The sequence below is a fragment of the Mesocricetus auratus genome, unplaced genomic scaffold, assembly GCF_017639785.1.
Source record: "Mesocricetus auratus isolate SY011 unplaced genomic scaffold, BCM_Maur_2.0 Super-Scaffold_100676, whole genome shotgun sequence".
In the NCBI taxonomy this organism is placed as follows: Eukaryota; Metazoa; Chordata; class Mammalia; order Rodentia; family Cricetidae; genus Mesocricetus; species Mesocricetus auratus.
In genome coordinates, this window is record NW_024429266.1 from 53,335,211 (window position 1) to 53,362,032 (window position 26,822).

Below are 26,822 nucleotides of genomic sequence, written 5' to 3' on the forward strand. Positions count from 1 at the left end.
ATAAGTGATTCTTAGGCCTCAGGGAACTTTTAAAATTATATACAAATTTTTCCTTTTTAACTACATTTATTTATGAATAAGCCCATGTGATCAGATGACAATTTGTAAGGTCAGCTCACTCCTGTGACTCCTGGGGAGCAAACTCAGTCATCAGCCTTGACAATAAGTACCTTTACCTGCTGAGCTATCTTGCTAGCCCTGGATTTTTTATTTTCCTGTTATTAAAAAAAACCTTTGAAACGGGTCTTCCCCACTTATACTAGTTATTTTTTTGTTGCTATGTTAAAGCACCATGACCAACAGCAATTTAAGAAAGAGTTTATATTGGCTATGGTTCTCAAAGGGGAGTCTAGAATGGGGGAGGCATGGCAGCAGGTAGCCAGAGCAAGAAACAAAGCTCTCATCTTCAACTGCAAACACAAAGCAGAAAGTAAACTACAAGTGGAGAACGGCTTGACGCTCTCCAAGACACACTTCCTACAGCAAGGCTGCCCTCCTAAAAATTCCATGACCTTCCCGACAGCACCTGGGGCCCAAGTTCCAGATGTCAGAGGGAGCCTTTTTCTTTCCCATTCAAGTCACCTCATTGCACCACTGCTTTGTTTTAGTTATCTAGTTCTTGAGAAGTAGCAATTAAATAAATGTAATGTTGAGTCTTTCTTGAATGCTGTAGTCTTTAACATAGGAGCTGAACTGAAAGTAAAGAGTGTCCTAATTAATATCAGGATATCCTGACTACTAACCCACGTATCTGATAAAGTCATTTGTTAGTTTAAAAATTTTTATTCCTTTATTTATTTGGTTTTTCAAGACAGGATTTCCCTGTGTAACCCTGGCTCTGTAGACCAGGCTGGTCTTGAACTCGGGGATCCTCTGCCTCTGCCTCTTGAGTGCTGGGATTAAAGGCGCCCGCCACTTCCAGCAGTTAAGAAAATTTTTTAAGCAGAATCTATAAGTTGCCTGCCTGCCTGCCTGCCTGCCTGCCTTCTCCCTTCCTTCCTCCTTTCTGGTTTTTTGTTTTGTTTTGCTTTGTTTTGGCAGGGTCTTACTGTATAGCTCTGGCTGGCCTGGGACTCTCTGTAGACCACTAATTCACAGTAGTGCACTGCCTCTGCCTTCTGTGTGCTTAGGTGAAAAGTGTGCACCACTACACCCAGCCTTACCTTGTCACCTGTATCTATTGCAGCTTGAAATTTATATTAACTTCAGACTCCATAACCAGTCTATTCTTTCGTTTAAAGTTACTGTGCTTTGTGGGTTTTTCGAAAGTCAAGGAGATCTATTAAAAATACATTTTTAAAAGGGATGGGCAAAACCTTCAAAGTACTCTTTGTATTAATTCTTGGCCTAATTACATAAAAATAAAAACGTATTCTGAAGCTGTCACTTATTCATGTAAAAAGTTTTTGTCAAGTGTGTGTTCATGAACTGTCAGAGTTTGACTGAACTTAGAGTGCCCCCTTTCCTCTGTATTTCCTACCTTTGTGAGCTTCCTGGTGTCTGTAATGCATTTCTTCAAAACTAAAGAAGAGGTTTCCTCTCCTTAGCCTCCAGCTTACTGCTGTGAACCTTTTTGCTACTCATTAAGTTTCTATTTTGTACCTATCTCACAATTTAGTGCAAAAGGGCTAAGTTATAAAGTACTACTACTGATCTAGTACTGGGGACATCACTCAGTTATAGAATGCTTGCTTGGTGTATATAAGGCCCTGTGTTCAACCTCTGGCACCTAAGAAAAGGAAGAAAGGAATGTGTATGTGTGTAGCTTCATCTAGGAACTGCTGTGTATTTTTCCCTAAGGGTGTCTTTCTAAATGCAATTTCCCCAATGCTTTCCTGATTGACTACATTTCTTTCCTTGAAAGTTAGAAGATGCTCACATTCTGGGTCACCATTCCCATGCTATTCTATAAGTCTTCGCATGATCCTTCATAGCACTTTTTAATGACTTATTTTTACTTTATGTGCATTGGCATTTTGCCTACATGTGTGTCTGTGTGAAGGTTTTGGATCCTCTGGAATGGAAGTTACAGACAGTTGTGAGCTGCCATGTAGGTGCTGGGAATTGAACCCTGGTCCTCTGGAAGAGCAACCAGTGTTCTTAACCACTGAGCCATCTCTCCATCTACCCTTCCTAGAACCTTTGAGGAGGGGTTGAATCATTTTTCCTCTCAACGGGAATAATGTGGGCTTGTCTGCAGGTGTTACTGCACCTAAAATAAAAATCTTAGGAGTAAAATGAAGGCAGTAACAGAAAAGGCAGACCCACCAGGTGCCCACCTCCTTGTCTTCCTAGCTGATTCAGGAGTGTACAACACCAAACCCTCTGTGAGAGTTTCAAAATGAGACAGTTAACCAGCTTTTTATCATGGTAGCCATTATTTGGGGAAGAAGAAAAGAAGGAACACATTTTAATAACCAGTTTCCTTGTATTCAGGATTACCTACTCTGGTGTATACATGCTATGGAATACACTTAGAAAGAGGGAATCACAGACATGCTTGGAACTGTCTGTTTATTGACAGTCCTAGCAAATGACTACAAATAAACTGAGAGGACAAGCTGTGCATACTAGGGAGAAAGATTCAGAGACCCCAGATTGCATTTGGTTTGAACAGACAATCCTTCAGTATTGCTGCACTCTAGAGAGAGCTCATTGATTAGGCACAGCATTGATCCTGACTCTGAGTCTGCTGGCTTGTTCAGAGTCTCAGTTTATATGAGTTCCAAGATGGTGTGATGGAGTGAGCGGGGCTGCTGCTCCATCCCTGACCGGCACCTGGGGATGGGAATGGGATGTGTACCTTCACTCGATGCCTGCAGAACATGGCAGATGAAAACTCCAAAGCAGGACCAAGTGTATCTTGGTTGGACCAATTATCACTGTCACTAAAGAAGACAGCCTGTCAGTTCCCTCGTGTTTAGTGAACAGGGAAGAGTTGGGTGAGAGGTAACAGGAAAGCCTCGTGTCTTTATGAGGCTATGCTGAGAGGCGTGGCAGGGTCTTCTGTGGGATTTTATTGTACAGAAGGTTTTAGACATTTCCCGAAAATACTGTAAATTAATGGGTTTCATTTAACTTGTTTTTTTATTATTTTTTATGAAAGTGCATGTATATATAGAGAGAGAATTTATCATATATGTTATGCAGTGCATTGAGAAGGAGCTATATTTACAGTCTCATCATATCATATATGTTATGCAGTGCATTGAGAAGGAGCTATATTTACAGTCTCATCATATTATATATGTTATGCAGTGCATTGAGAAGGAGCTATATTTACAGTCTCATCATATTATATATGTCATGCAGTGCATTGAGAAGGAGCTATATTTACAGTCTCATCATATTATATATGTTATGCAGTGCATTGAGAAGGAGCTATATTTACAGTCTCATCATATCATATATGTTATGCAGTGCATTGAGAAGGAGCTATATTTACAGTCTCATCATTTGCCTTTTAGGTATGCACGTCCCCAAGCTCATTCTTCAGCCTCAGGTAATGTATTAAAAAGGCCTCTGAGGAAAATGCAATTTTAAGTAGGCTAACTGGAAAATAAGTGAGAATAAATATAAGCATCTAATCTTTTTCTGAAAGATGTGTCTGTTATGTACATGATGAGTGGTCTGTAGCTCCATACCTGCTTCCCCCACCCCTTTTGTGGTATTAGGGACCTCGGGTATCATATGCTAGGCAAGTGCAATACCAGTGAGCTGTCTCCTAGTCCCTGTGCTTGCTTTTCTTTTGTTTTGGAGACAAGATCTCATATAGCCCAGACTGGCCTCAGGCTCCTCATGTGGCTAAAGATGACCATGAACTTCTGATGTTCCTGCCTTGATCTGTGAGTTCTAGGGATATAGGTGTGCATCACTATGTCCAGTTAATAGGGGTGTGCCACTGTGTCCTGTTTTTATTTTCTTGAGGTCTCTTTATAGTACCCAAACTAGTCTTTTACTGACCCTCCTGCCTCAATCTCCCAAGTGCTAGTATTACTGCTGTGAGCCACTCCCAAGTGTATGTATGTATGTGTTTCTTGGTTTGTACCAAAATAAAATTGTTTACATGTATATACTTACTTGTCAGGGAGGTGGTTTACTGGGGTTTAAACCCAGAGCCTCTCATGCTAGTTAGTTGTTAGCTATAAGCTACAACCCCCCCCCCCAGCTGTGTTGTTGCTGCTGAGGTTCCGCTCTCTAAGTGCCTTGAAAAAATATGTCATGTGTGATTTCAATGCTTTTTCCTTTCTTGCATTTGAAGGAGGAATTAGAAGGTCTTCATCTATGTCTTATGTTGATGGCTTCATAGGAACATGGCCTAAAGAGAAAAGGTAAGCAAAGTTGTTAGTACAGTCATGCTGTTAAAAATGTGTTTTACCTCACTCTGCATTTTGTTGTTGTCATTAGCCAAGTTGTCAAATCAAAATTTTAATTAGGACTTAACTTTGAAAGGGTAGGGGTATGATAGAGGTCAAAGAGGCTAAGTTGAAATGTAATAAAATAGTCTAGTCTTACCTTGAGGTCAGTGAGATTGTGAAAAACGAAAGAAGGGCATAGACTGTCAAATAATTGTACGATGGTATTTTAAAATCACTTATTCCCTGCAGTTTCTTAAACATTTTGTCTTTACATCTTTTCTAGAACATCAGTGCATGGCGTTTCATTTGACATTTCCTTTGATAAAGAAGACAGCTCGCAGAGGTCCACTCCAAGCCGAGGAATCATCCGCTCTGTTAGTAATGAAGGGCTTGCTCTCAACAACAGCCGTACATCCAAAAACATCAGGAAAAACTTGTCCTTCAAGCCTGTGAACGGAGAAGAAGAAGAAGGCATTGAAGAAGAACTACATGCAGACCCTCGTACTGACCTCAAATCTTACATGCCCCTTAACACAAATGAACTAAATTCTAACGAGAATGCTCACTACAGGCTTCCTAACGGGGCTTTACAAAATAGAGTGCTTCTGGATGAGTTTGGCAATCAGATTGAGACACCAAGCATTGAAGAAGCATTACAAATAATTCATGACACTGAAAAAACTCCTCATACACCTCGGCCAGATCAAATCGCTAATGGCTTCTTCCTTCATAGTCAGGATCTGACCATCCTAAACTCAAATACCAAGCTAAATCAATCTAGTCCTGAGAATATAACTGATACAAAAGGTGCCTTGAGTCCCATAACAGACACCACAGAAGTTGACACAGGGATTCATGTTCCTTCAGAGGACATTCCAGAAACAATGGACGAAGACTCTTCCTTGAGAGATTACACTGTTAGCTTAGACTCTGACATGGATGATGCGTCTAAATTTCTTCAGGACTATGATATAAGAGGCAGCAACGCCAGAGAAGCCCTGAGCCCTTGCCCAAGTACCGTTAGTACCAAGTCTCAGCCAGGGAGCAGTGCTTCCTCTAGCTCCGGAGTGAAGATGACCAGCTTTGCTGAGCAGAAGTTCAGGAAGCTCAATCATACTGACGGGAAAAGCAGTGGGAGCAGTTCTCAAAAAACTACACCAGAGGGCTCCGAACTTAATATCCCCCATGTAGTTTCCTGGGCACAGATTCCAGAAGAAACAGGCATTGCCCAGGGACGGGACACCACCCAGCTGTTGGCCTCTGAAGTGGTGCAGCTTAGAATGAGACTAGAAGAAAAAAGACGTGCTATAGAAGCCCAGAAAAAGAAGATGGAAGCTGCCTTCACTAGACAGAGGCAGAAAATGGGAAGGACAGCGTTCCTGACTGTGGTGAAAAAGAAAGGGGATGGGATCTCCCCCCTTCGAGAGGAAGCAGCGGGAGCAGAAGATGAGAAAGTGTATACTGACAGGGCAAAAGAGAAGGAATCACAGAGAATGGATGGACAAAGGAGCAAATCTCTAGCAGACATAAAGGAGAGCATGGAGAATCCTCAGGGAAAATGGCTGAAGTCTCCAACCACGCCTGTGGATCCCGAAAAGCAGTGGAACCTGGCAAGTCCTTCAGAAGAGAATTTAAATGAGGGAGAAATTTTAGAATATACAAAGTCCATCGAAAAGCTAAATTCATCCCTGCATTTTCTACAGCAAGAAATGCAACGCCTGTCCCTTCAGCAGGAGATGCTAATGCAGATGAGAGAGCAGCAGTCTTGGGTGATTTCACCTCCACAACCCTCTCCACAGAAGCAGATTCGTGATTTTAAGCCTAGACAGGCAGGCCTGTCATCAGCTGCCGCTCCCTTCTCGTCTGACTCCCCACGCCCCACTCATCCGTCCCCACAGTCTTCCAACAGGAAGAGCGCGTCTTTTTCTGTTAAAAATCAAAGGACTCCAAGGCCAAATGAATTAAAAATAACTCCTTTGAACCGAACCTTGACGCCTCCTCGGTCTGTGGATAGTCTTCCTCGGTTAAGGAGGTTTTCACCCAGTCAGGTCCCCATTCAGACACGGTCATTTGTATGTTTTGGTGATGATGGAGAGCCCCAATTAAAAGAGCCCAAACCAAAAGAGATTAAAAAGGAGCCGTCCGAGTGCAAAGGGACATCGGAACCTTGTGACCATAATCCTGGGGAAAAGGAGATTAAACCTGTTGAATCAACAGTTTCTGAAGTCTTGTCACAGCCCATCACAGAGACGGTGTGTGTGACACCAAATGAGGACCAGTTGAGTCAGCCCACCGATCCACCTCCTAAACCTGTTTTCCCACCCAGCGCTCCTAAAAATGTCAATCTGATTGAAGTTTCTCTGTCAGATTTGAAGCCCCCTGAAAAGGCTGATGTATCTGTTGAAAACTGTGGTGGAGAGAGTGATAAAGAACAATGTGATGATGACCAGAAAGTATGCTGTGGATTCTTTTTTAAGGTAACACTGACCAATCCAGATAGTTTGGAGCATTCTCTTAGGATGGGTGCCTGCATGTTTTCTAAGTTGATACATTGACTTCTTCAGGAACAAGCTCATTAGTACAAGTCAGCCATTGCTCCCAGAACGTGTCTAGGCAAACCCTGCCTTGTCCTATAGAAGTACCAAGGCACACTGTGGTTCCTGCAACCACACTCCAGTGTGGATTCAAGCTGCAGTCCTCTCCCACAGTCATGGCATGCATGCATTTAAATCATGTTATATGGTTCCCTACTGCCCTTCTCACATTTATCAAAGCCCTTTTAAGAATTCAGCTATTCCCAGTTGGTAAAAGTACTCATATTGCATCGTACTCATATTGCATTGTATATAAATATATTTTAAGGTTTTAGCAGTTTTTAATCATAATATATTTTTGAATTTTACAAACTTACCAGATATGGATCATGCAAAGTCAAACATTTGTAAAAGCGTGTAGTAGTTTGATACTATCATTTAGTACAGGTCTCTTTTTCAGGGGACCAAAGCCAAGGCCTTACATGCTGGGCAGAGCTCTGTCACCAGCTACTGTCCGCCCCTGGAAAGACTCCTTTAAAGACAGTTTGAAGAAACCCGATCAGTTACCTAATTATACTTTGTATCCTAGACCATAGTTTGTTTTCTATAACTGGAGATGTGTATTTCGGATTTGTTGTTAAGGCAGTAAAACAGGTGATTTATAATCTTGTATCTGTACAGATTAGGAATATAAACCTTAATCTTATTATTGATGTTAGATAACAGTAGTTAAATAGTACTTCAGCCAAATAGATGACAGAGCATAGACAGTATGATTTCTTGATAATAAAGATCTTAGAATTTATAAATAAAACCTTAATAATGTTAAAGCTTTTTTTCTTCTCAATTATCCATTTTCTTCATCTTTATAGTTTTCTAAATTAGCCCATGGAAGATTATGTTTTCCACAGTTAGAAACATGTGCTGTTCATACTTCTTTCTTTCATGGACTGTTACCTCTGACCCTGTAGAACTGCACAGGGCAGATGTCATTAGAAAATGTACCTGGCAGCACAGCTTAAGAATTTAAGATTTAGATGAAGTGTGCAATAGTAATGGGGAGAAACATCAAAGTGAGGCTATTGGTAGTTTTAATGTTGTGATTATTTTAAATTTCATCTCAGGATGCTTGTCCCTTAGGCCTCTCTTAGCATTTAGAAATTTGGGTGTAAGTCATGTTTTGTCTCTTAATCATGTAAAACTACCGCTTTTTTTTTTAATAGACTGCTACTGTAGATATTAGCACAGCAAAGTTTTATGTGCAGGTTTAAAGTCTTGATACCTTTGCTTCTTGCCCAGGAAGGAAAATGGGGCGAAGGGATCCTCAACATAAGCTAGGCATCCATCCGTACCTTCATTTCATTTCCATCCTGTTCATTTCACGTCTTCACTGACCCAGAGGTCATCTCTTGGACATGGGTATAATTTCTTACCTTTCCCCATACCATCCTGCTACTGTCTCCAAAAGCCAGGCTCCACTGGAGACTCCTTATTTATATCTAAAGGTAGTACTGGAGAGTGATCCTCAGGCATTCTGGGAAAGTGTTTATAAATCTCAGCATAACTCAGGGACTTGGACAGAATAACCCATACCTACTTGTCTAGACTTTTCCTCATAGTTTCTAGGCCAGAGGTTTTCAACTTGTGGGCCATGACTCCCACAGGGGACGAATATCAGGTATCCTGCATGTCAGATATTTTTATTATGATTCATAACAGTAGCAAAATTACAATTAAGAAGTAGCAATGATAACTTTATGGGAATGTACTAAACATTCGCAGCATTAGGAAGGTGAGAATCACTGCTCTAGAATGACTGTTCTTTCCTCTAAGACTTCATGCTTCCTTGATTAGTTAATGTGTCCACCTGTGTCTCTGTGGCATCCTGCATATACTGACAATGCACTTATAATCCAGAGTTTTCAGTTGCCTTGTGTTTCTTTTCTTTTTCATTTAGACTGTGATTACCCAGTGGACTGGTTCTTTTTTACCCAGAGCATCGTGTAGTGTGTATAGTTTGGTAGAAATACGTGTTTGAGCTGATGGATTTAGTGGTATCCATCTGGCTTTTTCTATTCATCATGAGATCTGTCTCTGGGCTCCCTTGTGAAGCAAGAGGCAAAAGTGCCTCTTCCCCATGTGATTTAATACCTGTCATGTCCAGCACTGCGTTGCAAATGTATTAGCCACTAAAGAATTAAGTACTCTCAAGGAATCATTAGGACCACGAGCCAGTTGGTACCACAGCTTGCTACTTGCTTCTTGCTTGAATGGTGAAGCACCACCTCCTAGAAGCCTTCGGAGAACTGAGAGTGCCCTGGCGGGTCAGGTCAGTAAGTCAAGGAGGTTACAGACCGTGACCAGTTCTCAGAGTGGCAGCCCCTCAGGAAAGGAATTATACCCATCTCTTCTTTCAAGTGAACCCACCGGTCAAACTATCAGCACCTCAGCTGAAAAACAATCTAAACTAGAAACAAGCCCGTGCAACACTTAGGTGACATGATGTTTGGTGGCTAGTTGTGGAATGCTTTTTATCCAATTTTCATAATAATTTAAATGTGATTTTTAAAATGGGGGGCAAACTCTCCTACTTTAGGCAGTTAGAATCAAAGCCAGTTATTTGGGGGCCAGTGAGGTGATTCAGTGGGGAAGGACCCTTGCTGTCTTTGCTGTCAAGCCTTACAATCTGATTAGATCCCCGGAACCCAAATTGTGGAGGAAGAGAACCAACTTGTCCTCTGCAAATTGTCCTCTGACTTCCATGTGTGTACCATGGCATGAATATGGGGTACACAAACGCACATACATGTAAGTTTTTGAAACAGTTGTTTTCAGGCCATGGCATGGTTCATCAGGTTAAGGAAAAGGCTCTTAACACCAAACCTGCTGACCTGAGTTCAGTCCCTGGGACCCACACAAGGGAGGAGAGAACAGACTCCTACAAGTTACCCACCAATCCACCCACCTCCACACAAACTAAAAACACAAAACCTTGCTTTTGTTCATTTTTTTTCTTTTAATGGTCATTAAGGAATTTATATTTTCTGAATCATGTACACATTTGATAAAGTTGTAATTAGTTCAGGTTTTTAGATATGAGTAACTACAAGATGTGGCTATGCTAGAAAATGAAAATATTGGAACCTAAAATGTTTACTCTTTTCAACAAAATTTGTTCTTAGGATGATCAAAAGGCAGAAAATGATATGGCAATGAAACGAGCAGCCTTGTTGGAGAAACGGTTAAGAAGGGAGAAAGAAACTCAGCTTCGCAAGCAGCAGCTGGAAGCAGAAATGGAGCATAAGAAAGAGGAGACAAGGTACGGGTGGTCCTGCGCCTCGGTGTCCACACAGGGGCTTAGATCTGCAAGTGTGCCCATGGGGCTACTCACATCTCCATGTTACTAATGGGACTCTTCAGATATGCTGGGGGCAGTGTAAGGCAGCTGGATCATTGCTGACTTAGGGTGTTTTTGTTTTTTGTTTTTTGAGACAGGGTTTCTCTGTATTGTTTTGGAGGCTGTCCTGGAATTGTCTCTGTAGACCAGGCTGGCCTCGAACTCACAGAGATCCACCTGCCACTGGAGTGCTGGGATTGAAGGCGTGTGCCACCAACGCCCGGCCAGGGTGGTTTTTAGAAGTTCAGATATTCATTTTGCTTGTCAGAGTAAATATCTCCAGGAGCATTAACTTTGAAAATCAATGTTAATGTTTAAAAAAAAAACACTAAAGTAAATTCACTGAGAAATACACACATATGTACCACAGCAAAGAAAGATGACCAAAATTTTAAATTTTGTTTTCTCCTGAGGTTCTGAAATACAATAATTTTCTTTTTCTCCCATCAAATATATAGCTCTCTCTGATGTCATTTGTATTTGGTATGCAAAATAATAGATTTAGCCATTTGGTTTCTTAGGCGTAAAACCGAGGAAGAACGTCAGAAGAAAGAAGATGAACGAGCACGAAGGGAATTTATTAGGCAGGAATACATGAGGAGAAAACAACTGAAGCTAATGGAGGACATGGATACAGTAATCAAGCCTCGTCCTCAGGTGGCAAAACAGAAAAAACAGCGGCCAAAATCTATTCACAGAGATCATATTGAATCCCCCAAAACACCAGTCAAAGGCCCTCCAGGTAATACCAGTTACTTATGAGGTCTGTTTGTAAACACCAGCTTGGTTTGTTGTACTAACTTTGACAATGCTTTGGTAATACTCAATTGGATACACAGTTTGAGGTGATGCATGGTCTTATTTGGAAAATCAAAATGTGCAAAGGAAACTTTATGTAATCTAGGTGCATTATATGTGCATGCATATATTTAGTAAACCAAGTGGGAATGCTAAAAATGTAGTTTAAATACTAACTTATTAGAGAATTCTGTCTGCAGATGTAACATCCTTGAATTATTTCTATCTCCTCCTTTTTCACTCTTAAGACAAGGTCTTGGGCTAGAGAGATGGCTCAATGGTTAAGAGCACTGTGTATTCTTCCAAAGGTCCTGAATTCAATTCCCAGCAACCACATGGTGGCTCACAACCATCTGTAATGAGATCTGGTGCCCTCTTCTGGCCTTCAGGCAACATGTAGGCAAAACACTGTACACATAATCAATCAATCAATCAATCTTAAAAAAAAAAAAAAAAGGAAGAAGAAGCCAGGTGTTGGTGGCACACTCCTTTAATCCCAGCACTGTGAGTTTGAGGCCAGCCTGGTCTACAGAGCGAATTCCAAGACAGCCTCCAAAACAATACAGATAAACCCTATCTTGAAAAAAAGCAAAAAAAAAAAAAAAAAAAAAAAAGACAAGGTCTTACATAGCTCAAGCTAACCTCAGACTCACTGTGTAGTCAAGGATAACTTTGAACTTCTGATCCTCCCACCTCTTCCTCATGTCCTGGGATTACAGGCATGTACTAGCACCCCTCTGACTCAGTGCTGGGAGTTAAATCCAGGACTTGGTGCTTCATAGCAAGCACTCCACCAACTACACTATATCCCCTAATGTATTAACTATTGTTTAAAAACTTAAGAATTTAGGATAAATATTATGTGCGTAAAATGTATAAGAAACATACCTATGTTTTTTGTTACCGTTGTTCTGGAGGTAAGGGTGTAGGACATTGCACATGAGATGCAAGAACTCTCTCCCATTGACTATATCCCTAACCATTGTTACTGGGCAGTAAAGAAGATTTCAAAATCCCCCCCCCTTTTTTTTTTTTTTTTTTTTTTTGGTTTTTACAAGACAGGGTTTCTCTGTATTGTTTCGGAGGCTATCAGTCCAGCCCGGCCTCGAACTCACAGAGATCCGCCTGCCTCTGCCTCCTGAGTGCTGGAATTAAAGGCGTGCACCACCATCGCCCGGCTAAAATTTTCCCCCTTTAAGATAGAAATAGTCAAAAATCCAAAATTATAATTTCTTGAAATTGAGAAAATATACCTTTTAAATTTCACGTGCATAGTCTTTAAGCCATATTATTTAAAGTAGTGCCATGAAAAATTTCAGACAAGTCTTAGAGCTGAGGATAAAGGTAGAAGAGGCCTTACCTAACTTGAGGCTCTAGATTCTGTCCTTAGCACTTCAAAACTAAACAAGAACCCTGTAGTTACTCTGGTCCTAGACTGAATTCTGAGGGAGATAACCGAGAAGTGATAGTTGCTAGGCAGTGAAGCTTTGCTTGTATGCTTGCTTTTTAGCACAAGCAGGCCTCCATCTAGCAGTTTTGCGTCCATATTCCAAGTTCTGAGGCTATAGGAATGGCCTGGTCTGACGAAACGCTGATATTGGCTGATGTGGCTGAAGAGAGGGCTGGGACTGGTGAGGTAGCTCAAGTGCTTGAGAGCTCTAGTGCTCTTGCAGAGAATTAGGGTTCAGTTCCCAGCACCCACATGATGGCCCTAGCATCAGTGAGCATGAGGCATGCATGCAAGACACACATATACATGCAGGCAAAAATTAAATATACATGTAAAATAAAAATAAATCTCAAACCAAAACACACTGGGAGAAATTTTAAGTTAATTTTGTGCATAGGAATTAGATATTAGAAAATATATGTTTCTTTCTTGAAAAAACTTGGTCATGATATCAGGTCTTGTGTTACCACATTACTTTTAGAACAGCAAGTTTTATTGTAGCCTAACTCTTGATTCTTAGTTTAAATCGTGAATATCTGCATGCACCATATATGTGTTAGATTCAGGGCAAAAGAAGAAAAGAAATTAGAAAAGCCCAATTATCACTGCTGGTGTTATCTAATGAACAAACTCTCTTCTTCTATTGCATTGACAATTTTGTTTTGTTCAGGATCACGAGTTTACCATGTTTTTTCAGTCTCTAGCCTCTCTTTGGCGTCACTGAACACAGGTGACAACGAGAGCGTTCACTCAGGCAAGAGGACACCAAGGTAAGCCCAGAGCTTCTGAATGTTCTTTACAGAAAAGAGTGTGCTACTTGCAATTATGTAACAATTTAGATAAAAATTAGAATTACTTTATATTTTATAATGAATTAAACACCACAAATTTTTAGTTTTGCTGTGGTGGCACACACCTTTAATCCCAGCACTCAGGAGGCAGAGGCAGGTGGATCTCTGTGAGTTTGAAGCCAGCCTGGTCTACAGAGTGGGTTTTATTAGGACAGCAAGGGTCACACAAGAACTCCTGTCTTGGAGAGGGGGTGTGAGACTTTCTGTTAAAATGATATGAAATGGGGCCACTAAGGTGGTCAGTGGGTAAAGGGACTTGCTACCACATCTGACGTCCTGAGTTCAAACTCCTGAGACCCACGTTGAGAACTGACTCCAGCAAGTTGTCCTCTTATGTTCTATAGGTGTGTGTGCACACACACACATACACATAATATAGTGATTATAGTAATGGTCTGTTTACTTTTTAGTCTCTTTGAGAATTTGAATTATTAACATTAATACTTTTGTAAGCTGTAAATACTAACAGTATTTATATGCAAATAGTAATCATATGCAAAGATATTGCTCATATGACTAATTAAATAATAGAAACAGAAAAATAAAATCTGTTTTCCCATTGAAGACAGTGACATTATACTAATCCCAAAAGTAGCTTGCTTACTTGAAGTTCACATTTTGGAGCCTTTGTATCTAATACATGAGATGAGGTCTCTTGTACTCTTTCTCTAGCATACAGACTAGACAGAATCAGTGTCGCCTTCAAATACAAGACTCGCATCAGCAGAGTGCTTCTCTGGCTCTCAGAACTTACCATCCTAGTGTGCAGGTTGTCAGTATTCTGTAATGTGCCGCAGAGAAGATAGGTTCTAGCACTGCCTTGTTGTTAAAGATCTAGGTTGTTTTGCTTGATGCTATCACATGCGTCCTCAGAAACGCAAGTGTTCTTTCTCTGGGACATAAAACATAAGTTATCCATGTTTAGGTCAGAGTCTGTAGAAGGCTTCTTATCTCCAAGTCGCTGTGGCAGTAGAAATGGTGAGAAAGACTGGGAAAACGCATCAACGACTTCTTCAGTGGCTTCTGGAACAGAGTACACAGGTCAGTGTGAACATTGCGGGGGAGTGTTTTAATTTAATGCACTAATGAGAACAGGCGTAGGGCGCAGTAAAGAAGGCGTTACTGGTTCATCTTGGGGCACAGTGAGGCAAGTGGCCACTCTGAGGGGCTAGCCTCTCAGTGGTACGGCCCCACTGACGGAGGTAGAGTTCATCCCTGGCAAATAAGGTAGTTTCCTAAGCAAAACTAAAGATGTCACTTTGATGCCATCTGCCTTAATGTCACTTAGCATTTCTTTGTGGTAACTTGAGTTCAAAGAAAGCTTAGAGACGTTTTATCAGCGACATAATGTTCCTTATAAATGTGTGAAGGAGCTTCTATCCCTAAGGACTCCCCAACTCTGCCTAACACTGGGGCTTCAAATATAACCAGGCTGGGTAACTTAATGAGACTGTCTCAAAATAAACAAAGGTTGGGGATATATTGACTGGTGAAGTGTTTTCCTAACTTGCATGAGGGTCTCAGTTCACTCCCTAACATCATCGAAACAGTAGTGATAATAGTAGTGTTAAGGGAACCTAGAGGTCAGAAGAATGCATTAGATCTGGGAGGGTGTCTGTCCTCACCAGCCCTCTTCCCCCCAGGTCGTTTTCCAGCCTCTGTGTGGGTGGGCATGATTGGATAAAATCAAACCAGAGACTAGAAAGTGAGGACCCACTGAAAGACAGGAAGCAACAGAGACTGAGGAAAAGGTGGCAGCATGGTGTGTGTGGAAGAGCAGGAGGAGGAGGTCCTCGTGTGCCTGCAGTTTTGCAGGGTTGGAAGCATTGCCCTAAGTAGGCAAGAACTGGCTAGAGACTGTATTTACTTTCTGGATCCCCCTTCTCCTCTTTATTCTGTAGCTTTGGTACAACCTCCTATGGTCAATCTGACAGCCTCTTTTTTATGTATATGAGTGTTTTACCTGTATATGTCTGTCTGCTCCCCTCTTGCAAACCTGGGGTCTGCATCAGGAGGACATGAGGTCCTCTGGGACTGGAGTTAGAGATGGAATCAAACTCAGACACTGGATAAGCAAGCAGCCAGTGCTCTTGACCACTGAGCCATCTCTCAGTTTTGTGCATTTGTGAAATGGGGTTTCTTTCATTTGCCTGTCTCCACCTCTGGGGGTTGAACTCACATCCTTGTGCTTATAAGAGAAGTATTTACTGACTGAGCTAAGATTGCCCAAGATTGCCCTCTTGCAAGCTAAAACTAAATATGGTGGCTTATACCAGAAACCCCAGCACTTGTGAGACTGAGGGAAGAGGATGGCCTTGAGTTTGAGGCCAGCCTGGACTGCATACTTACTTCCAGACCAGTCTGGGCTTACACTGTCTCAAATAAACAAAACAAAACTAAATATAACTCTTGGACCCTTTATATTTCAAGCTTAGTCGTCAGCAATCTAGCCAGCGTGGGAAGACTGAAGAGACTATAACAGTTATAAGCAGTATCTTATTCCCAACACTGCCTTCATGGGACAGCGTCACAAAGCCACAAGAACATCCCCCAAATGTGTCCTTGTGTGAATAAAGCCATGTTGTGGCTGCAGTGTAGCCCCTAAAAAGACCATAAGAGCTGGACATGGTGGCGCACGCCTTTAATCCCAGCACTCGGGAGGCAGAGGCAGACGCATCTCTGTGAGTTTGAGGCCAGCCTGGTCTACAGAGCGCGTTCCAGGACAGCCAAGGCTGCATAGTGAGATCCAGTCTCAAGAAAAAGAAAAAGGATCCACAGGAAACTTCAAGTCCAGAATTTGGTTTTCTCCTGCAGTGTCGTCAGTGTAGGAGCAGTCCCGTCATGGAAAACTGGTAATGTTTCTGTCTTGGAAATGTCATGTCTATTACTGTTGTAAATCTTTCCACTACAGGACCAAAGCTCTACAAGGAACCAAGTGCCAAATCCAATAAGCACATAATCCAGAACGCACTAGCTCATTGCTGTTTGGCTGGGAAAGTGAATGAAGGCCAGAAGAAAAAAATACTAGAGGTAAGCACATCCTCTTGAAGATGAAGTTCATGACTTGAGGTCTCGGGGCCAGTGCGGGGAGGATCCTCCGGACAGTTCTGGAAGACCTAAAGGTTTAGTTAAACTGAGTAGAGACTTGGAAAGTCTTGCTAGAACACAGTGGTAAATGCCACCTGAGCATGTGTGAATGATCCCTAGGACTGCCAGAAATGTTAACATGAAATTTGATTTTAAAATGTCATAAATTTTAACCAAGAAATATGAACAGTTGCATAAACATTCAATAAAATGGTATGGCTTTATTGTTATCTTGTTTTTGTTTTCTATTCTAAAGGAAATGGAGAAGTCAGATGCCAACAACTTCCTAATCTTGTTCCGGGATTCAGGCTGCCAGTTCAGGTCATTGTATACTTACTGCCCAGAAACTGAAGAAATCAATAAACTGACTGGGATAGGCCCTAAATCTATCACTAAAAAGATGATTGAGGGACTTTACAAGTACAATTCTGACAGGAAACAGTTTAGCCACATACCTGCTAAAACTTTATCTGCTAGTGTGGATGCAATTACCATTCATAGCCACTTATGGCAAACCAAAAGACCAGTTACACCCAAAAAACTCTTACCTACTAAAGCGTAGGAGGTGGGAAATGCTTGCTTCAGAACCTTTGTGGTAAATTTGTACTTCATCTTTCCTGCCTATAGAAAACCTTTCTAATTGCCAACAAGATTTTTATCAATTAAAACTGGACCTTAACTCTGTTGTTGTGAACAACTGGAATGAACACAGTGTTTGGAGTGCAGAAGATTCTCCTAGGTGATAAGGCCAAGTGATGAAGGGAATGTTTGATTCACAGACAGAGGTTTGTATGTGACCAGGCTCACCTGCCTGGTGTTAGAGACCTTGAAGCACTGAACCCTCGTGGACACAGTGGGACATAGGCTTGAAACGTGGCTAGATGGCAAATTATGTGTATTGTTTTGTTTTTAACCCTGTACTATGTGTGCACATCTTCAGATGTTTTGTTGTTGTTGTTATCTTTCTCTCTCCTGGGTGTTTATTCTAAGCTGCCTTTGTGTTTTGTTTCATGTGGAGATCATGAAAGTAGAAAGTTCACATTGAGAAGTAACTTGCACCTTTCTTATGATGTTAAGAGAAACGCTAGTGTTATGTTTTACAATAGCCCTCATGTTTTAATGGTGTTACAGCATTTGCAAGAATCACCCTAAGTATTTACCTTCTCTATTTATTATTCACACAAGTATTAACATTTCTGTTTAATAGGGAGGTGTAGAGAGCTGCTCCTGGGTTCCCTGCAGACCACACAAGCTTTACCCAGAGTATCTTGTAATAAGCTGCTGATGAAATCAGTGCCGTTTCTACCACTTCTGGCCAACTCAGAAAAATTTAGACTGTACTTTTAACAACAACAAAAACACTTTCTATTTCTTTTAAAGTACGTCACTTTATAAGCTGGCTGAAGTGAGTAACACTTGAGTGTCGCCTTTCAGTATGAAAATGTAAGGCTTCCTGGGCAGTTCTCAGGGGGCCTTTCTATTTATAACCGACATAGAAATTATACTTAGAGTTTTTAAACGTGTACAAAGGGCTACATTTTGATTTGAAAGTAGCTTTGTTTTGTTTTAGTTATACTGGGTTTTCCTTCTTTTTTAACCCCTCTCCAGTGGGACAGCTTAGATTAGGACACACGTGAACGCTCCTCTATACTATCTTTGTTCTTTAGCAAGTGTACCAGAGGGTTAGTTGGAGAAAACTTCATTCTCAGGAAAAGACTTGAATGATTGATTATGTGACCCTGTTATGTTTCAGTGTTGTGACAACTGTGCACACTGGGGGCGGGGGGAGAGACATATTGTTTATAAATGAGAGAGTAGTTTGATTTCTTCCATGGGATACAGAGATGAAACTATGTACATTTCTCTAATTGGGTTGTTTAGAAAGAGAACTCATGTCTCATGTGATGTATTTACTTATTTAAAAGAAGAGTGGAATGGACGTCCCTGAGCTGTACTTTACTATTATTATAAGGCCTTTAGGTATCAGTGCGTCTGGGTTTTCAACATTTTCTCAAATGCTGTCAATATTTTACTGTAATTTATGTTCTTATATTTATGTATATTTGTTAAAACTGTAAAAAAATTTTCATGGATTTTTTTCCAAAACCTGTGCAAAATGTATGTGTAGCTCAAAACTATTTGTGATCTACTGCTTGCATGTAAGAGACCAGGATATGTAACTCTTATATTTTAAATGTATACATATTATGTATATATGAATATTAAAAATGGGGAATTTCACATTTTACCTTTCAGACACCAATTTTTATCACAATTAGGAGGAAATGGTTAAACAAATATATCCGTAGGGTAAGACTAGTTTAAAAATTATGAACAAACCTAATCAAAACAAAGTGAATAATAGACAAAGGAATTTAATAAGCATTTTATATTACCAAACATGGTCTATTTCCCTATCAAAGCAGTCTTCTTGCTGTCATCTGAGTATTGAATAAAGAAAATTAGCTGCAAGACAATGGAAGAACTAATGAACACTAACCACAGCTGTCTCTATTCTTAAACTATATCTAGCGACTGAACTGAACGTCTAGTGTCTAAAGGTAGGCTGTGAATATTGCCACAAAGCTCATTGCTCTCAGTATATTTTACTTTATTAATGCAAGAGGAATACAGATATATTTCTTTAGTCTGCAGATTTTTTATTATGGTGCAGCTTTTTAAATTATGTTTTAAAATTATACAAATGAAAATATGCCATTCCATAAAGTTTGGAGATTTCCATCAATCTTACTGAAACACAAGTGTTGTCATCGTTGGAGGTCAACTCACCATGATAAGTATTCAGTTTAAATTGCCAAATCCTTGTCATGGTAAGCAGTGGCCTGTCAACTTCTGCTACTCAACACAACTTCTGAAGTTTTTAATTCCTCTCAGTTTCTCAGTATCGGTTTTGTCAGACTGTTGCAGTTTTTATTTGGCTGTTTAAAGCCAAAATCATCTTTCTGGCTGTGACTTCATGGACGCTGTTGGGCAATGTGCAGTGTGTGGTGTGCTTACTGTCCACTCCTGAGCACCGCAGATGATGCGTGCTGTCAGACTCGCTAGTTCCTGGTACAGTGTAGTTCCCCTCTCATTTGAATAAAAGCATGGCACCAAATGACTCTGATTCTTCAATAAAATGTGTGTTTTGTCTTGTCTTGTGTTTGGTAAAATTATTTGGACTCAGGAGAATACATCATGGAGTTTTCCTGTCTCTTAGCCTATGTTTAAATTTAGTGATTTGAATATTTACTTATAAGAAGTATTTTTTAATATTAAACGCTGTTTGAATACCTCTCTGGGTGATGTTAGAAAGTTTTTAAGTTTCTATGCTTTGCCCACATAGTATGTGTGACTTGCGTACGTTTATGTCCCTCATACATTACTTTACAGCATCTCTAGTGAGCATGCATGTGCGGCATGAATACTCTTGAGTCTTTAGGATGGCTAGGGAGCCTGATACAGTAGCCAGTTCTTGACCTTTCTCTATGTATTGCTTTGATTGTGCTCATTTTATTTATTCTGATGGGGACATGGAAAAAAAAGCTGATAACCAAAAAATCTTCATGGATAATCATGTACCTGAAGAGTGCTCAGGCATTGGTATGAGCTCCACCTTTTTGTAAGACACTCAGAATACAATTACACTTCCACAATATTCTCCGATATTTCAATTTTCCAGAATAAAACAAAAACTGTGGTGCTTCCCCCTCACCTGGCTAATAAGTGGGTGAACTTTGCTGGGGTAGAGGGAACTACTTCAAGGTGAACAGGAACCCACATCTTCATTTCTAACCTCTATGCAGGTATTGAAGAGTAAAATCTAATGAATCAAACAGCTGCCATCCTATCACTTAGGAACAAGGAATTGGGGGAAAAAACCTGAAATGAGTGAAACTCCATCATCCCATAGAAACGATGCTACCTTTTGTAGGTTTTGTATCATTTCATGAGTTGCTTCTCAAATAGGAAAATCCAACTTTAAGTGATCTACTGTTTGTATCTTTGGGCATGTCAGTCTCCTCAAAGCACCTCAGTGTCCCATTGTCCAGTGCTTAGACACCAAAACTTAGTGTCGCTGTGCTATATAAGCTGCTTCATCCACAGGTGCCTTATATTTGTTACAAAAATAAAGGAGGGGATGGAGAGAGGACTCAGTGGTTAAGACTGGCTGCTGCTCTCCTTGAGGTCCTGAGTTCAATCCCAGCACCCTTGTGGCAGCTCCCCACTGCCTGTATGTGATCCCAGTTACAGGGAATCTGGTGTTCCCTGGCCTCTGGACACCAGAAGCACCTGTCAATCGACCAAGGAGCTAATGAACTGAAGAGAAAATAACCAACGCTCACTAAGTGTGTCTAGTCTAACATCCTTACCTAGGCAACTGCAAAGCAGCACTAAGATTTCATCTCATGCTAATCAGAATGGCCGTTGTTGAAGAGCAAATGACAGCAAATGCTAGGCTAATACCTTCCTTTCCTAAACAGAAGAACCTTAATCTTAGGCAGCCACCAAAACATACTTCCTCCTCCTCATTGCCACTGACTGGTGGCCAGGGGCTTAAAGTTCATGCTTAGCGCCTAACCCTAACCTAATCTAAACCTAACCTAACCTATGCCTAACCCTAACCTAACATTAGCCCTAACCCTAACCCTAACGCTCCACACTGTCTGCTTCTCTGAGCACGAGTTTCATCCTGTCATCCCCATTGCTCAAAACCATGACAGTCTTTGTAAACCAGTTCCCACAGTAGGGCTCCAAAGCCTCACAGGGTTACCCAGCTCACCTTCAGTTCCTACAGTAGGACTCCAAAGCCTCACAGGCTCACCCAGCTCACCTTCAGTTCCTACAGTAGGACTCCAAAGCCTCACAGGCTCACCCAGCTCACCTTCAGTTTCTACAGTAGGACTCCAAAGCCTCACAGGCTCACCCAGCTCACCTTCAGTTCCTACAGTAGGACTCCAAAGCCTCACAGGCTCACCCAGCTCACCTTCAGTTTCCACAATAAGACTCCAAAGCCTCACAGGCTTACCCAGCTCACCTTTCAGCATGACCGAACCACAGAGAAATATTTTAGGCACACAAAAACAGAAAACTAAGACATTCCAAGCTGTCACAAAACTGGTAGGGATGGGGGTCAAACCGTGGGGCCTTTCTGTGTTCATTGTATTGTTGAACACTATTGAACTACATGGAGAGCTGAGGGAATCGCTTGGGTGCTGGGAACCACTGAGAATTTCCATTTGTCCACAGACACCTTCAGAAATCCTTGTTTGTTTTGACCTTGATACGAGGCAAGATGTCACAGTCTGCCTTGTATCACAGTTGCTGGTACAGGATGGCTTTCATAATACACGTTCCCTGTTTGAGAGGAAGCCCCAGTCTGTGTATCTGTGAAGTTCCCCGATAACATCCTTGCCTACAAGCAGGAAGGCGCCTTTTATAAAGTCAGCCCAAATTGAAAGTGGCTAGAATTGGTTTCTGTGAATGGCAGAACCACTCCACTGGAGAGGGGACAGTGCCCTCCCACCAATGCTAATGAGGCTTTGCTACAAGGAGCTAGAATCTGCACTAACCTGGGAAGGCACTGGAAAGTGATGGCAGGTGGGTAGTGAGTAGCCCAGAAGCTTCCGATGGCAAAATAAGTACCATCAAAAGAAAATGTTATTTCCTTTCCAAACAAATTATGGGGGCATTTTTACATCGAGGGCCTCCCCTGTGGCTTGTCTTTAAATTTTCTGGTGATTTTTCTTTAAACCAAAAAAAAAAGAAAAGAAAAGAAAAGAAAAAAGCCCTTACATTGCAGAAAGACAGTATCACTTTCCTTGAAAGCTACCTTCCTCCCAAGTCTCCCCTTCTGCCCTGCTGTCCTCCCCCATGTCCTCCAAAGGCCACCAAAGATATTTGGGGTAGATGTAGCTCTGGGGCAACCACCCAGTTGCAGGCCACAAGGCTTTCACTGTGACTCATCCCCTAGGCTAGAGCCCAGTGCTCATGTCTGACTCAGATAGTGTCTGTTCCCACCTACCCCACATTTAGTACCTGAAAGTTTCTAAATAATGTTTAGTAAGAGGGTGGGGCTCTCGCCTGCGTATGCCAGCCATCTCGGGTGGTAACACATCAGGGCAGGACCAGAGTGGCCATCGTGTATACCCTGTGCCCCTTAACACACACTCACGCCTATGAAGGACCTGCCCAACGGCAGTGAATAGAGGATTCCTCACCCCACTTCAAGATGCATCACTGGTATAGAAACACAAGATAGGGCTTTAAAATCTTGGCTTTACTCACCCTTGAGATTCAATTCTAACTAGCTATGTTTCAATCCTTCTAGCAGTTTCTCTTTATCATCCTATGTTTGGCCCTGGGGATTCATCAGAATTCATACGCAATGGTAGTCAAGTCTTGAAGATTCCTGGATGAGGTGTCTCTGTAGACATATTTAACCAGCTGCTGTGTGCAGAGAGAACACTGTCCTAGAAGGGAGAAATAGCGCTTGCAGCAGGACAGCTGGAGACAAGCTGGTAATGACGCCACCAAGCACTATAGCAGACCCCGTGGCCAACAACCACCTATAACTCCAGTTCCAGGGACTCTTAACACCTGGCCTCCGTGGGTACCAGGCACACACAGTGTGATGCTCAGCCATAAAGACACTCACGCATACCCATAATAAGTCTAATAATAATGGCCATAGAACTCAATGTTCACACATCACGTATGAACTTTTATTGTTGCCGTGACAAAATATCTGACAGAGCAACTTAAAGGACATGGGATTTGTTTAGGCTAGATGTTTGAGAGAGTACACCCCACCATAGCCCAAAAGAGTGTGATGGAATTCACAGAGGTAAGAGTAGGAGTAGCCTAAATACCTCAAGATCCTCCCCTACAGCCCTACATCCACCAGCTAAATCCTATGTCCAGAAGGTTCCACATGTTTCCAAGACAATGCCCACTAGCTGGAGACCTAAGTATAAATGAGTCTGAGAATCATTCCATATTCAAGCTGTAACACATAATCAAAGAGAAAGTAAGCCGAAAATGGTAACAGCAACAAATCTGACTGAAACTGTAAGATGAAAAACCTTTTTAAAATAGCTGAGAAAAAGTTTGAAAAAATATCTGAATCAAATGATCATGGCTTATCCTAATAATAAATAATTTACAGAAATTAATAGTAAATATATGATGATAATACATCAGGACATGATTATCTGAATATCACAAACTATAGCAATTAAAAGCACCAAGACGATGTCTGAATTTAAGTGCTTAAAAAAATTAAGTGGCGCATGCCTTTAATCCCAGCACTCAGGAGGTAGAGGCAGGCGGATCTCGGTGAGTTTGAGGCCAGCCTGATCTACAAGAGCTAGTTCCAGGACAGCCTCCAAAACCACAGAGAACCCTGCCTTAAAACCACCCCCCTACAAAAAAAGAAAAAAATTAAGTGCCGGACAGTGTTGGCACAAGCTTTTAATCTCAGCACTTGAGAGGTAGAGGCAAGTGGATCTCTGAGTTCAAGGCTAGTCTAGTCTATGGAGTCATTTCCAAGACAGAGATACACAAAAAAGCCTGGTCTTGAAAAGCAAAAAGTAAAAAAATAAGCAACATTTAACAATGTGGACTTTTGTGGCACAGAGAACAGCAGACAATATACCAGGTACATTCAGCATATATGGGTGAAACAGTCATGTAAAAAATCTACATATAGGGCTGGAGAGATGGCTCAGAGGTTAGGAGCACTGACTGCTCTTCCAGAGGTCTTGAGTTCAATTCCCAGCAACCACATGGTGGCTGACAACCATCTACAATTCAATCTGGTGTATATGTAATAAATAAATAAATCTTTTTAAAAAAATCTACATATAGGCAGAATATATAAAATACAGCATTATTAAAAATCTAAGAATAGTGGGAGTATGTGGACACTTTATTTTTGGACACATACTTTCCCTGAATGAAAAAAATTCACCAAACTACAAGTATGATTGTGTTGAAGAGCCAAATCTGGGGTGACTTTCATGAAACTTTCTAATGAAAACGGCAAGTATAATTTCCAAAAAAATGTCCTTGAAGATTATGATAATTTTTACAGAAAAAATGAATAGTGGGGAAAGTTGAAACTTTAAATACATAGCCTGTGTGGAGGGTTAGAGAACTCCTGAAAGCAACGGAGATTAAATGTACACGTTATTCACCCTTCATCCCAAAGACAATACAGTATCCTGGACAGGGCAGGATGGGCCACGCAATAGTCAGCCCACTGGCCCCTATAAGAGATGGTGTCAGAGAAGGAAGGCCCCAGGGGTTGGATGGAAAAAGGGCCACTTCTGTTTAGCCTCTCACACCAGTCAGAGAATGGGCAGCACCCTGGGCTGGGGAAGATGAATGCTTTAATTGGCTAACTTGTTTGTATTCCCATGGTGAGTCCCCCTGGGGGCATAGAGATGGTAGCCGGCCACACCTCACAAAGCAGCCTGGGTGCCACAAGTGTCCAGGGCATTGTCCTTCTTTCATGCTGGCCTTTGCTAGACAAGCTGGAAAAAGTTACTGTGCCTGGGCCCCGGCAGAAAAAATCCACCGTATGTGCTCAACCAGACTTCCCTTGGGTATGAGACCACAGCCAGGAAGCACTAATCTGTGTTTTTCTAGTAAACAACCTACTTCTACTTCCCCTCTGCCCCTTGCTCCCCTCCCCTTTGGCAGCTGCCTCCAGTCCGCCTTCTCCCTGGTGGTGGCTTCACTGTTCATCTCCAGCCTTCATGATCACTCATGCGCTCAGAGCCCTGGACTGAGATGTGCCAAGTGGTAAAAGTTCTTCAGGACTGGGCCTGGCCTCTGTCTAGGCTCTGTCCCCCTGGTCTTCCAAGCAAGGAGACTGTGTGTTGCCCCCGGGCCAACCAGGAGGTAGACACAGCTCACTAGCAACGTGTGGGTGGAGGGCCTTTTAGAGAAAGCCCAGGCCCACAATGAGATCAGCCAGGTTCACTCCCTGGCCTGACTACCTTTTCCCAGCTTGTAACTGGGATGATAAATACTCTTTTAAAAGCTGTTAGGATTCTTTAGTGCATGCGTGTATGTGTGTGGGCATGTGTGTTTATGGCACACGTGTGATCAAACGACAATTTGCAGAAGTAGGTTCTTCCCTTCTACTATGTGGGTTAGGGGATTGAACTCGGCTCCTCAGGCTTGGTGGCAAGCGCCTTTACCTGCTGAGTCCTCTCCTCAGCCTAAGAAAAACATTCTTGGCAGGAACAGACTAGATATGTACCCCACGTTCTGCACGTTTGATCTAATGGATAGATTTTGCAGGATAGAGGCAGGCCCTTTCCCCTTACACAAAGGCAATCTGGCTACACCCTCCCTCTCTAGCTAAATGTGAAGACGTCTAGCCTCCATCCCACTTTCCTACCCTCTGCTGGGTAGCTCCACTTATCGACGGAGACCCAACCCAGGGCTATCCCAGTTAGGCCAGAACAGTACTGTTTACAACCTTGCTTCTTTTACTCTCAGTTGGCTTGGATCATAAATTACCTCATTATCCTACTTCCAGTCAATGCCAGGCGGGCACATACACACAACTGCCCTTCTGGTCCTTTAACCACAGAGACGTCTTCCACACTCTTCCTCAGAAGAGAAAGCCCAGGCCTGCCTCGAATCCTTGCTGTGTGGAGACCTGTGCCGATCCTGATACATCCTCTCCCTTTTGTCCCTACTGCCAATGACTGTGTCAGGAGCTGAGGTGTGGCTCAGTGGTAGAGCACTTGCCTGATGAGGGGGAGACCTTACCACCTGCAAAATAAAATAGTAGTCGTCTATTTCAGTCACAAATACTGTGGAGTCCTGCCAGGGCTGTTCCAAATCAGACGTACAACCAAAGCTCCTCAGGGTCAGGCACGGTGACGCTGCCAGCTATGTCCAAAGCCCTTCAGCGTCAGGCACAGTGATATTGCGGGTTTCATCTGCTGTCTACTCTTTCACCCTCCTACGTTCCTCCCCCAGGCTCCCACAGCCTGCCAGTGTCTTCCTACATGTCTCCGTGTACTTGCTTTTATATCATCCTCTCTGCTCTGCCATTCTTCTTGGCCTTTATCCTCTTCCTAGACCTGGCCTGAAGCACTGACTTCAGCAGCCCTTTCCTGTCAGCAGTACAGCCTTGCTTCTAAGCGCTAGGTGGACTTTGTTTTAAACATGGACCACACCATGGCACACACGGCCTGTCTCTCCCCACCTCAGCGTTGGGTCTGAGGTCAAGAATGCTTTTCTTGAAACACAGAGAACAATGCCTGCCACATGGAGAGGTCACTACTAACGGAAAGGGAACAAACAAAACTGGCCATCCCCCAC

General features: G+C 42.0%; 1 protein-coding gene across 2 annotated transcripts in view; it reads left to right on the forward strand.

Moving 5' to 3' along the window:
• The window catches only part of Camsap2 (calmodulin regulated spectrin associated protein family member 2), a 69,944-nt gene extending 50,351 nt beyond the window's left edge, over window positions 1-19,593 (forward strand). For both annotated transcript variants that reach the window (XM_013115884.3, XM_013115885.3), the window contains 9 exons: window positions 3,468-3,502; window positions 4,262-4,331; window positions 4,642-6,835; window positions 10,075-10,211; window positions 10,811-11,031; window positions 13,235-13,307; window positions 14,314-14,429; window positions 16,300-16,418; window positions 16,732-19,593. In XM_013115884.3, coding sequence (XP_012971338.1) covers window positions 3,468-3,502; window positions 4,262-4,331; window positions 4,642-6,835; window positions 10,075-10,211; window positions 10,811-11,031; window positions 13,235-13,307; window positions 14,314-14,429; window positions 16,300-16,418; window positions 16,732-17,037 — 3,271 coding nt within the window. In that variant the 3' untranslated portion in view covers window positions 17,038-19,593. The remainder of the gene's footprint in view (window positions 1-3,467; window positions 3,503-4,261; window positions 4,332-4,641; window positions 6,836-10,074; window positions 10,212-10,810; window positions 11,032-13,234; window positions 13,308-14,313; window positions 14,430-16,299; window positions 16,419-16,731) is intronic.
• The last annotated feature ends 7,229 nt before the right edge of the window (window positions 19,594-26,822 follow it).